General features: G+C 30.9%; 1 protein-coding gene and 1 long non-coding RNA gene across 2 annotated transcripts; both read left to right on the top strand.

The window, feature by feature from the left end:
- Nucleotides 1-916: 916 nt before the first annotated feature.
- LOC104801704 (pentatricopeptide repeat-containing protein At4g11690) lies at nt 917-3,043 on the top strand. The gene has a single exon (XM_010525031.1). It carries the CDS (start codon nt 1,012-1,014, stop codon nt 2,701-2,703), a length of 1,692 nt encoding a protein of 563 aa, XP_010523333.1. The 5' UTR covers nt 917-1,011; the 3' UTR covers nt 2,704-3,043.
- Nucleotides 3,044-5,020: 1,977 nt separating this feature from the next.
- On the top strand, nt 5,021-6,011 carry LOC104801703. Its single transcript, XR_769927.2, has 4 exons — nt 5,021-5,119; nt 5,332-5,375; nt 5,477-5,553; nt 5,660-6,011. It is a non-coding gene; the product is annotated as an uncharacterized LOC104801703 (long non-coding RNA).
- Nucleotides 6,012-13,227: the final 7,216 nt, after the last annotated feature.

The following is a 13,227-nucleotide window of genomic DNA, read 5'->3' as shown; positions in this document are numbered from 1 at the left end:
GATTATTTTTTACATGTGTTACGTGAAAAAAATACAAAATAACATAACCAAATTTTAAAATTTACAAACAACAAAAACATCTATCGAGTTCAAATATTTACAAATAGAAAATATCACAATATAGTTCAATTTTTACGAATAAAAACCGAGTTTAATTTTTTGTTACGATCTTATCTTTTCTTTCTCGGACTCTTATTCTTGTTTTTCTTTCTCGTACATTCCTTATTCTTCTTCTTCTAAATATTTTTTTAGTATAACCAAAAAAAATATTTTTTTTTCTCTAAATATTTTGATCACACATCCACTCAAACCTTATTCATATCGTCGAATTCAAAATAAAGTTTAGCTTTGAGTATGTCAATAATCGGTAATAAAACAAGTAGATTTATCAAATATATAACAATACTCGTAACTCATTTCACTACGATTACTTATTTACTATTTTGTATCAAAAACTTTACAAATTCTAAGTTACAATCGACATCAATTCACATCAGGTATTGAATGAAAACTGAGATAAAACATTCGTTTCACTGAAACCTCTCTCACTTGACGAGTCAGCCTCTATTTTCTTCGTTCTCTCTCAATTTCGTTGTTCTTCACCGATTTGCTTCAAAATCCCCGTTCGATCGCTCGTTTACGTATTTCCTCTCCCTTTCTCTTTTTTTTTGTTTTGAATTTGTAAAATCGTAAAATTTTAGTTTTTTCTACTTTTTTTTATTTCTCTGTAATAAAAGAGGATCACAAAAGAGGATCACACGTGTGTGTGCTATTTTTACATGCTTTCATTAAGGGCTATTTCGTCTTTTTACTATTTTTTAAGGGTAAGAAAGACATTTGATAATTGCTTATGTTTTTTGGGTACCAGTGAAATAGATGCTACGCAGGTGGTGTATTTGAGTGAATTGGCCGCGGCAACATCGTCTTCAGCTACTCTCCTTCTCTGTCTCGTTCTCGCCCGATGTTATTTTTGCCAAAACCGGTCTCTCTTTTAGTCTGAATCTTCAACCTATGGCGGAGAAAACCCACAAAACCCTAGTTCTCTTGTCGAAGTTGGTAAAGGTTCCTCCATTGAAAGCCGTCTCTCTCTTCAATTCGTCGATTTCTTATGGATTTCAGCACACCCACGAATCATTCTCGCTTCTTCTTCGCCTCCTTCTCTGTCGGAACTTGCTCTCTCACGCGCAGTCGCTTTTACTACAAGTAATCTCGGGGAGAATCCAGTTCTTGGACTTAACTTCTTCGTCTCTTCTACGGTATTTGACAGAAACAGAAGGATCGAGTACCAGGGTTCGTCTCTACGAGGTAATCGTTAATGCTTATGTCCACTCTCAGTCGCTGGACGATGCTGTGTTTTACTTCAAGGAGATGGTTGGTGAGGGTCTTGTCCCCGAATCGAACTGCTTTAACAACCTTCTGGGTTTCGTCGTTAGATCATGCTCTTTCGACAAGGCGTGGTCTTTTTTCAACGAGAACAAGTGTAGAGTTGATTTGGATGCGCATAGCTTTGGGATTGTTATCAAAGGCTGCTGCAACGCCGGCGAATTAGGGAAGAGTTTTGAGCTTCTCGTTGAACTAGAACATTGTGGTTTGTGCCCTAATGTTGTTATTTACACTACGTTGATTGATGGGTGTTGCAAGAAAGGAGAAATCTCGAAGGCGAAGGATTTGTTTTCTCAGATGAAGAAGATTGGATTGGTGGCTAATGAGCACACTTACACAGCCTTGATTCATGGGTTATTCAAGAACGGGTTTAAGAAAGAAGGATTTGAATTGTGCAAGAAAATGCAGGCAGACAGCGTCTTGCCCAATCTGTATACATATAATTGCGTGATAAGTGAACTGTGCAAGGATGGAAGAACTAGAGAAGCATTTAAAGTGTTCGAGGAGATGCGTGAGAGAGGGATCACATGTAATGTCGTTACTTACAACACTCTGATACTCGGGTTGTGTGGAGAGAAGAGAGTGTTTGAAGCCAAGAGGTTTGTGAATCAAATGAAGAATGCTGGGATAATTCCGAACTTGATCACTTATAACACTTTGTTAGATGGGTTCTGTAGCGTAGGCGAGCTGGCAAAGGCGTTGAGTTTATTCAAAGATTTGAAATCGAGTGGTATGTCTCCATCCCTCGTCACTTACAATGTTCTCATTTCAGGGTTTTGTAAAGCAGGAGACCCCAAAGGAGCAGCCAATCTGGTTAAGGAGATGGAAGAGAGAGGGATAAAACCATCAGAAGTAACATACACGATATTGATAGGCACATTTGCTCGATCAGGTGACATGGAGAAAGCGATTCAGTTACACTCGTCGATGGAGAATTCAGGATTATGCCCGGATGTCCATACTTTCGGTGTATTGATTCACGGGTTTTGCATTAAAGGCCAGATGAACGAAGCTTCCAGGCTCTTTATGTCGATGTGTGACAGGAAGGTGAAACCAAATGGCATCATATACAACAAGATGATTCTCGGGTATTGCAGAGAGGGTAGTTCTTATAGAGCATTGAGGCTGCTGAGGGAGATGGAAGAGAAGGTATTTGTCCCGAACATTGCTAGCTATAGTTCAACGATCGGAGTTCTTTGCAGAGAAAGGAAATGGCAGGAGGCCGAGGGTTTGGTTGAAAAGATGATTGCTTCATCAATGGATCCGTCTGTTTCAATCTATAATATGATCTCTAGAGCCAAAAACCACCCGGACATCTAATCTCAAGCAAGCAAGCAAGCAATCATTCTATTATTGGACGGCAGTGCCTTCTGTCTCTGAAAAGACTCTCTGCTTCAAATGGCGGGTTTTGGAACGGAAGCTAGATTTCGAAGCGAGTCACGAAACGGGCTGGATCAATGTAAGTGTGTTTCTCCTCGTAGAGTATCGTTCCCCTGCATATTCAGGTCCCGGAAACATTCTATGCAGCTTTCAAGATGCGTGAGGGTCGATGAAAGGGAGAAATATGGAGTAATTAGGAGTAACCATTTGGGTTTCGGTTCAGTATAGAAAAACTATAACCTCGGTTTTTATATTAATTTCAAATCGGTTCGTTTTTATTTTCGTTCGATTTAGTTCAAATTCAGTTTTTTATTGGTAAAACTCATTTTTTTTCAAAAAAACATCGGTTTTTTCAATCACTCTTTTCAGATTCGGTTTGATTACGGTTATATTTTATTTGGATCAGCTCGATTCGGTTATTTGGTTAATAATCCAAATATAGTTGTAAGAAATTTGATGGCACATGGACCTAACGTGGAAATTTATAAAATAAAATAAAGGTTGTCATTTGATTTGGTCCAAATTAGATGTTATTGGATTTGGTTTTATTTAATTGAATTTTGGTATTAAAAAACGAGGGTAGAAAATTATATACTAGAATTATACAATTGAAAACCCACTAGTTGGTTATGGTATTTGCCAATTCGTTTCAAACCTATCATCTACTTCATTTTTTACTACATAATATTATTGTTGTCACGTTTTAATATCTTAATATTTTTTAAAATTATATTTTATTATGATTTTTTTTCCTGAGTATATCTAATGAAGTGTGATGATGATGTTTTTTTATTTTTGGGATGGAAACGTGATGATTATGTTATGTTGTTACATTCGATATAATTAAAAATCTACGTAGAAACTGAACAAAAATGCTTATTTCCCTCCCAAAAAATTATATTATTATTATTAGAGTGAAACTAGGAATCGTAATCACAGAAGAGAAATTACGTGAGTAGCGTTTAAAGTGGTTTGAATATGTAAAACGTAGACCGCTAGATGCTCCTCCTGTTAAAAAATTAGAAAGTATAAAGATGGAGGAGAAGAAACGAGAAAGGGGTAGATCTAGACTTACTTGGAAACGACTCATTAAGAATGATTTGGACGTGTTGCAGATGTTGGAAGATATGACAAAAAACTGAAAGGGATGGAAAAGAAGAATTCATGTGGTCGAAAAAATCATTTTAAATTTAATAAAAAAATCAAAATATTCACTATAAAATTGTTAAAAAAAACTCAGAAAATTAATATAGTGGGAATAGATAAATAATATTTTAAAATTTGGTATTTATTATGAAGCTTGATGGTTTTTTCATTTTTTTTTGTATTTAAGATTTGTTATTATGCGGAAATCAATATCATTATTGGAAAAATTATGATTTTCTCAGAATATTTGTTGAATTATACACTGTGTAAATGCCTAAATTTTGATACAATTTGAACTTAAATTTTAACTCTTGTGATTATGTAATCCTAGGGGTATCAATCAGAACAGCCCGGCCCGACCCAACCTGAGCCCGCACTCGGTCCGGATGTTTCGGGCTCGGGCCAGCCCGATTTTTTTCGGGCCTATATAATTAAGCCCGAAATCCGGCCCTATGCATTCCGAACTCGGGTCGGGTCGGGGTGGGTCGGGCCGGCCCGCAGACCTTCTTTTGTAAATGTTATTTTTTTTTCTTTTTTTCTTTTTTTTAAAAAATTTTCGGACTTTCGGGTTGGTCCGAAGTCCGATTTGAGCCCGGTCCGAAAGCCCATTTTTTTTCGAACCAAGAAACTTCGGTCCGAAACCTGCTAATTTTCGGACTGAGTCGGGTCGGGCTTCGGACCTCGGGTCCAAATTGATACCCCTATGTAATCCTTATAATTCGTTTGACTCATAAAAATGGTTTTGTTTTTAAATTTTTGTTGAATGATGTACTATATAAATATAAAATATTTGTTATTGAATAATGTATTTATGATTTTTCTTATCTATCATCATCATCATATATATAAAACTACAGTTAGTTTAATCCGGGGAGTTAGTTTAATCCGGGGATGACACGTGTCTCTACAGATTTTTTTTAAAAAAAAACTGTTCTCGATCGAATCACTTTCAAGTCCATTGAGTAATCATTCTTCAATTAAATGAAAGAGAGAATTATGAGATTAATAAACAGATTCATGCATTAACTACAAAACCCGAGGAGTCAAACCAAAGGAGAGGATGAATCTTTTAATTAAAAAAAGGTTGTTCAATGTGTTTCGATAATTTCTTTTGGGTATTATCATACCTTATAATAGCTTTTCCCTCCTGGATTTAAAGTTGGTTCCATTTTTTCTCTTCCCTTTCACAGCCTGGGATTGTTCAGCCTGGGTACGTACTTACGAATTATTCCTTCTGAATAACAATCTTAATCATGAGAAATGGTAATTCTATCCGTTCCATTGTTTGTTGATCTACGTCGAAACAACCATCGATTTCGCATTTTGTCTTGATTTTTCCATACCGTTCTCATCTTTGTACAACGGCTTCTGCAAATTGGTTGGTGTTAACGATGATTTTTCGCGTTTTTGTTTTGGATTCAGGTGAAAGAGGAAGGCCCATTAAGATGATGAAATTCGACAGCAAGGTTCGTCTTCGTCTTCTTAACGCAATTTTGTTTTGGGTTCTACAGATTCCGTGGATTGGTTTTGCTCTTATCAACTTATTGTATTCTTGGGTGAATTTCAGGATGATAAAAAAGATGATGAACTCGGAAAATGGGGATTATTACTTTGGTGATGACGCCGATGAAGATTGTCGAGATGGTATTTCGATTATTTTTTGTTCCAGAAATAGTTTTCTTTTCTGTTATATACACATGAATCATACATATCGAAAACAAGAATGAATAGAAAATGTAATGGATTCAAGGTGATGGAGAGGAGAAGAAGATGGATTTTAGCAAACTAGAACCGTAGCCTGATCATGCAAACATGCAAACAGGCCCTTCAGAGCTGTGAAGACGGAGGATGTTACCGATGGCAAGCGCAGAAGAAACCCAGACCGCATTAATTCGCCGACAAGATCTGGCGATGAGATCGTTCAGGAAAATGTTGTGCTCCGAGCGAGAGAGAGAGAGAGAGAGAGAGACACAGAGAGAGAGAGAGAGAGTAATGCCTTTGCACCTGACTCGCTGAATCAATGAGATCCAATGAGACGCATTTGTGTCGGTCATTCGAAGGAACCCAAAATTATGTATTTCTAAATTTGACCCTTAACTATTGGAAATAACAAAACAACCCCATATTAAATGACCGTTCATGGAATTTAACACATTCGTGATCGGGACACTTTCCGCTACAGCCCAGAAAGGCCCAATAAGCTATTCGCAAAATTAGAAACTTCTAATTATTGTAAAAAGAAAAAGTTCCCTAAAAATTTATAGTTTTATTTTTTAACATCAGCCCTAAAAATAACATCGTTTTGCTAAAGTTTTATAAAAATCTTTTTCAGAGTTTGAAAAATAAATATTACTCCAAAATTTCGATGACAATTATAACATTTCAAACGCATTATCATCCTTTCGAAGATAACGATGAATTAATAGTTAATGTTAACGATGAAATTAATCCGGCTGTTTTCTTTCTAATTAGGTATAATGGAGTCCGTGGACATTACTAAAAAGTACACTTTTATATTGAAAATCGCGGCGAACTAAAAATATATACAAATCATAAAAGTATTATTATTATTATTATTAGATTTTGTTTTTTAAATTTATAATTTATTCTTAAATTAAAATGATAAATTTTTCAAATGTCAAGCTACCGGGGTTATTACATTTTTTCGAATAAAGATTTTGAATAGTTTCTATACTTATAGTTTTGTGGATTATAATATAAAAACACAGATTAAAATGTGTAACATTGGAAGAATATTTTTAAAAATTTTATGATTCGATAAAATATGATATTGAAGCAGAACGGCTTCCAAAACCTGCTCCCGTGCAGGATAAGGTGTCATGTTTTTCACCTATTTGAATTTGTGGCCTAAGGCCCTCAGGGGTTTTATGATGTTGTTGAGTTCTACAAATATGAGGATCATGGGTACATCATAGCTAGAGATTTGTATAGTGAAGACTCTTGGAGCATTTGACTGTTTTACAACAACTTTTGTATCGTCTCATTGGTGCAAGGTATTTCTGTGATTGTCATATCCTTTGTTTTTTCAATTTGAATGAACTGCTAACCTCAATCGTATCATACCATATACACTTGCTTTGGTCCGTGTAATCAAGCAAAGGACTAATGAATTAGCACTTAACACTTGGATCCATGTATTTTTATTTTGCAGATTGAGCATGTTCTTCAAGAAAAACAAATATGTATATAAATATGTGTAGATTTAAATTCCTATATATTTTTGCTTCCCTTGACACCTAAAACATTAACGGATTTCCCTTATCATGTAAAGATCATTACTCACTGGCGTCGGAGAATGTGAACCTCCTCACTTGTAGAGCTTGAGATACTCGGGTTTTCTCTCACATTGAAACACATCACAAACACGGATATTATGTTCTATGATTTGTTTTTCTTTCCAAGTGTTTGATCCCTAAATGAGTTATAAAGAATTAGAATCAAGAAAAGTTATGTTATAGGTATATAATTCTCATATTCAAAACATCATAAAATATATTTCTTTTTTAAATAATAAAATCCATTATTTATCTATACAATTCTCATATTTCAAAACAGTACATATAAATGGTATCGAATAAATAGTTTCATTGGCCGCTTTCCATTATATGTACTCCCATTATGTGTACTCCGCAATTAAATTGATTGCGGGTGGACTTGATAAAAAAAAAAAAAGTAAAAGCACAACTAAATACATAAAATATTGTAGAAACAAATAGATAAAATAACTAAATATAAATATACCATTATAGTGATATATACATATATATATACTCTTTTTTTATATACACATCACATGCATACCAAGAGTCGTGCATGCCAAATGTTATATTTTGTTTCGAATTAAATTATATACAATGCATTTTTTTAAAAACCAAATTAGAGATTCTTTTTTTGAATAAATGAAAAAAAACTCTGTTATTGTATTTACTGATTACGTACAATATATCTAAAGGTCTATGTATATATGTATACATACTGCCAAGAGCCTAAAAATGGCATATATGGGAATGATATGAAATCTCTTATATATATATAGGATTGTAATGTCATTAATAAATTTTTTTAGAATTCTTCGGATAAAATGGTCGAACTTACACAATAATATTTGTCCACAAAGCAACCATAAGTAGTATATAAAAGCCATAAAATTAAAATTATTCTAAAAACAAAATTGTTTAAGAACCACCTATATGACACGTATTATATTACAATGGATGCAAACTTAGAAATTAAGTAATTAAATTTATCTTTTTTGCATATATCTATATATTGGAAAACAAGTAAATAGCAAAAATTAATTTCATTTTATGGTTTTTCGTAAAAGGATTCAATGTTGAATCGTCATGTTCAATTGTGGAAAAAATCATCATTATTATTATTATTATTATTATTATTATTTTCGATAGAAATCTGAGTTGTAGTCACGAGTTGTGAAAGAACAAGGGCAACAAATGGTAGGTTAAGGATGAGTTTAAATTCACAGGCATGATATTATATATTTTGGCTTATTGTTATATCAAATTCGTGAAATCTTTTTTTTTTATAACCAGAAAGTTCATCAGAATTCGTTAAATCTTATATTGAGATATAATATTATTTATAAAAAAAAGAGATATAGTATTATGCATACATTTGTATTTATATATTTCTAAGTATCTAGATTTAAAGGCTTTTATGTTAAAATTTACAAAAAAATTGTTTCTATACAGATAATCGAATATAAAACTTTTCATAATTCTCATAAAATATTTGAAAATTGATTTCCATGAATATTTGCATACCCTAAAATTCTAAAGATGAAATCTTTTTCGGACTTTGGTTGGGACAAGAAAAAAAAAAAAAAGAAGACCTTTTTGGTCAATGGAATTGTATCATCTTTGAAAAAATGGTAAAATCCCTAAAAAAAACTCTAACTTACCAAATTCTATATAAATAAACTTTCAACTTGCAAATGTATCATTTTATCCTGAAACTTATAACATATATCTCAACAAAACCTCTAACTTGCAATTTAATGGTCAATTAGACCGTTGACCCGTTTGATCAAATTTTTAGGTAACTGGAAATCCACGTTTGTCCGGAATGTTGATGTCAGCATGTCTATGTCAGATTTTTTAAATTTATTTTCGCCACATCAGCATGTTTGGTTTCGAAATTTAAACCGATTTGAGAAGAAAAAAATCCGGTTTTCAATTTACTAAACCGAATAAAAAATTCTAAAATTTGAAAGAGAAAAAATCGAAACCCTAATTTCATAAATCTGAAAAAACGCCACTTTCTCTCTCTATATCTATACATGTATCTATATTCCTTTTACACGGTTTAATTATGTATTATTATCGTTGAAAAAATATTATAATTATGGAAAAATGTTTTGCTTCTTTAATTGATTCCAAAAAATCTTTTTTGTAAATGTATGTTAGGTGTCTATAAGCTTTCATTTTGAAATAGAGATTTATCGGCTCAGCCTTAAAATGTATATTTTAAATGAAAGATCAGTCGGATCAATTTGTATGAGACGATAATAGATTTGTCACGGGTCATAAAAAATAAGATTAAACAAATTGAGATGATAACTAAATTTATATTGTTATTTAAAATTATATTTTTAAACTTTCAATAGTTATATTTTTTTTAGACATCACTTGATTTTCAAAAAAATTTATAGTCATAAAATTTAATAAAATATTACTCCGATATACAACGGTTCAATATTATACATCGAAAAATTTAGTTATCATCTCTCCACCTCGATATTTCTATAAAAATAAAATATATTATATTTAAAATTAAAATTAATAATAAAATTATTTAAAATCAATATATATTTTTATTCTGCGCGATTCGCGCGGGTTAATACCTAGTATCTATAAAACTACAGTTCAGTTGTTGAGGGTGTGACACGTGTCTCTACACATTAAAAATATCAAAGATTTTTTCTGTCATTCAAATTAAATTTAAATCTAATCATTAATACATTAATCACAAGAGTAGAGCTTCAATCGGATGACACATTCGGATGTTTCTAATCAATTAGGTAATAAATTTTTAATTAAAACATGAGGATACAGATTCGTTTAATCCTCACTCATAATTATTTGTTCAATTCTCCAAATCTTGAGTGAATATCATTTAGTATTTTTTAGATGTATAGAATTAATCCTGAAATTGCTTATAAATTGGTGCCTTTAAATCTTAAACAGATCCATTCCCTTAAAATCTAAGAAGCTTGAGGTACGTTTCTCTTTATTTCTCCGAAATCAAGCCTCTAATTGTTTGTTCTAGATTTGGGGTGGACACAAATGTGCCAATTACAACGGAGACGGCGAAATGGCAAACGTCTTTAATCTGGACGACGAAATTATCGAGAGAAGGACACAGCGAAAGGGGACAGTCGAGGTCGGGATGATGAAAAATACGACATTTTCTTGGTTTTGACTCTATGGTTATTTGGTGAAGCTTCTCGATTCATCATGGGTTCTTTGTTGAGAAGAAAGTTCCATTTTTTTTCCAGAATTGATAGAGGTAATCGCATTTTTTCTGGATTTCCAATTTGATTTTCAACAACAGGATTTTATTCCGATCATAGTGATTTTACATGTTTATGATTTCACACATGCTGGATTGTCTTTTTTGTCGATTTCAGGTGCAGGACTTGCCGGAATAGTTCTGCTTGAGAAGGAGGAGAAAGAGATGGGGGACGTGGATATGTATGCTTAACCGGGAAGCGAAAAGATGTGACATTTCTCTATGCATTCAAGGTTTGGCTTTATCGCTTTCAAGGACAAAATTTTCCACTTGTAGGTGAAGGTCAAGGGAAAAATCTATGGCTATTGTCTCTCGAGACGGTCGTTCTCGCGCGCGCGCACACACACATATATATATATATATATTTAAACTAGATTTTAAATATAAATTCAAATACAAACACAATCCTAAAAAATACAAATAAATGAGAATTCACATATAGCACAAGTATTCTTTAAATCTTTCATATTTAAAACGTCGTATATCGCATGTCGTATATTCTTACAGAAACAAGAACCTAATGGAATGTTAATAAGTTTAGACATGTTTCTATTAGATAAAAATGTATATCTTCTTATTTTGTTACTTAATAAATTTTCATTTGATACACATTTTTCAAATCAACTGTACATCATTTTAAAAAAAAAATTAAATATAACTTGATTATTATATACTAATGGAACAAATTCATATGTGACATGTGATATGTATAGGTCGATACATATATTTAATATCGGAAACATGCGAGTAAAACGAAGGTTATAATAGAGAAAAATCGTATAAGAGAGTGTAAAATCTGATTAACGAAAAAAACGATCGGGTTTTACTGAAAACTTTTTATATAGGATACATATATTATAAAACCCAAGAATTTTCATTAGATACATTATTTATTAAGTGAACTTGAAAAAATCAAATACAAAAGTTTAATAAAAGAATATAATTTAATCATTTTGATATTCGATCGCAAATTTGAAAAAATATGAAAGTTTGGGTGGAAAAATAGATACAGAGAATCGATTAGTGATACCAGTTGAAACCTTTACTTTTGATCTATTTATCATTAATATTTGTTTACTTTACCGGAATCATAAACAAGAAGTCTAATCATAATTTATATTATAGTCATTATTTTTGTATAGAAGATTTGAGTACTCATCTTTATTCGACTAAATTAATATATTCGATTTGATAGTAAATTAATATACTCAATCAAAAGAAACAGATTTATAAAAATAATTCACCTTTCCAAATAAAATTATTTTTAAAATTGTTTCTTTCTCTAATGTAATATCAATAATATAGTTTTTACTGTTATTTATTATTTGGAGTATCAACATCATTTTTTTTACAAAAAATATAAAATTATAAATAAATATTATAATATTAATATAAAAAATATCAATTAAAAAATAACAAATAAATTTATAAATTCTACTATGACTATTAACGTTTTGCTTTTTGACAAATATCGTTAAGATATGATAAATAATTTTTTTACTGACATTTGCGTTAACTCTTATAAATTTGAAATAGGTCTAACGAAAATCATAGAAACTATTAAGGTTTTCATGGAATGTAATGCGAAATATCAATTTGGTTGGGTAAGGATCCCCTAGGTATCTCTAATGTTTTATTTTGAAAAAATTCCAGAGATTTATCAAATCGGGTTATGATATATGATCATTTATTTACAACTACAACTATTATGAATAATGTATTGGTTGATGATAGATCTTTCACGTATAAAAAAATTAAAAAATAAATTTAATAAGATACAAATTGAGCTAAATGAAAGACTCAATAAATGAGTCTCTAACTCTTATTTATATGAATTAAAAATTAATTAATTTTATACGGGTTGTTAAATCAATATTATTGTAATAAAATATACATAGAATAAAAATATGATATAATTTTTAAGAATAAAAGAGATCAAATCTTAGTTCGTAAAATCAATAATATAACGACTTAAATTGTAAAAATATAAATAAAAAAGTCACATGATTAGTATTGTATTTTATTAGTTTAATTTAAATAGATAGCTATAAAATTTTAATACTGATGAGATTATAAAGATTTTATATTGTACCAATTTTTATTGTGAAATATTTATTAATCTAAATATATAATTATGGGATTTCTAATATTAACTAAATTTCTTTTATTGTTTAAAACTATATTTACTAGATTATGGTTGACCATATTTTTCAAATACCCATAGATTAACCAAAAGTTGAACTCTATCGTTGAATCGTAAAATTTTTAAAAATATTATTATGATGTTCCACATTCGAACTATTAATTCTATAATATAACCGACGAAAATATAAACATGGAAATTATTCATAACTTTATTTCGAAAAAATATAAGATTATCCTATGTTACACTTAAAAACTTCTCATTTACAAATATAATTATAAAATAAAAAGTAAAATATATTGTATTTGATTATAAAATAAAAACTATTTTTTTAAAAAAATTAAACGTAATTTTAGTCCGCGCGATGCGCGCGGGTTAATACCTAGTATATATATAAAAAGTACAGTGGATTCATATGGGAGTGACACGTATCACATCTTTTTGCATTAAATGTATTTTAATATAGTTCTTTATTTAATGATTTAATGTAGAGAAATTTCCCGAACATAATTCATTCTCACTATTAAATAAGAGACCAACAAAGTTATTATGTGAATGCTAAGTGAACTAAGAATAATTTGTTTATAGATTTTTTAAAATAACTAGTTAAGTACCCACGCGATGCG

Source organism: Tarenaya hassleriana, unplaced genomic scaffold (assembly GCF_000463585.1).
Source record: "Tarenaya hassleriana unplaced genomic scaffold, ASM46358v1 Cleome73, whole genome shotgun sequence".
Classification (NCBI taxonomy): Eukaryota; Viridiplantae; Streptophyta; class Magnoliopsida; order Brassicales; family Cleomaceae; genus Tarenaya; species Tarenaya hassleriana.
The sequence above is the reverse complement of the archived record's forward strand: the minus strand, read 5'-3'. Positions and strand labels throughout refer to the sequence as shown.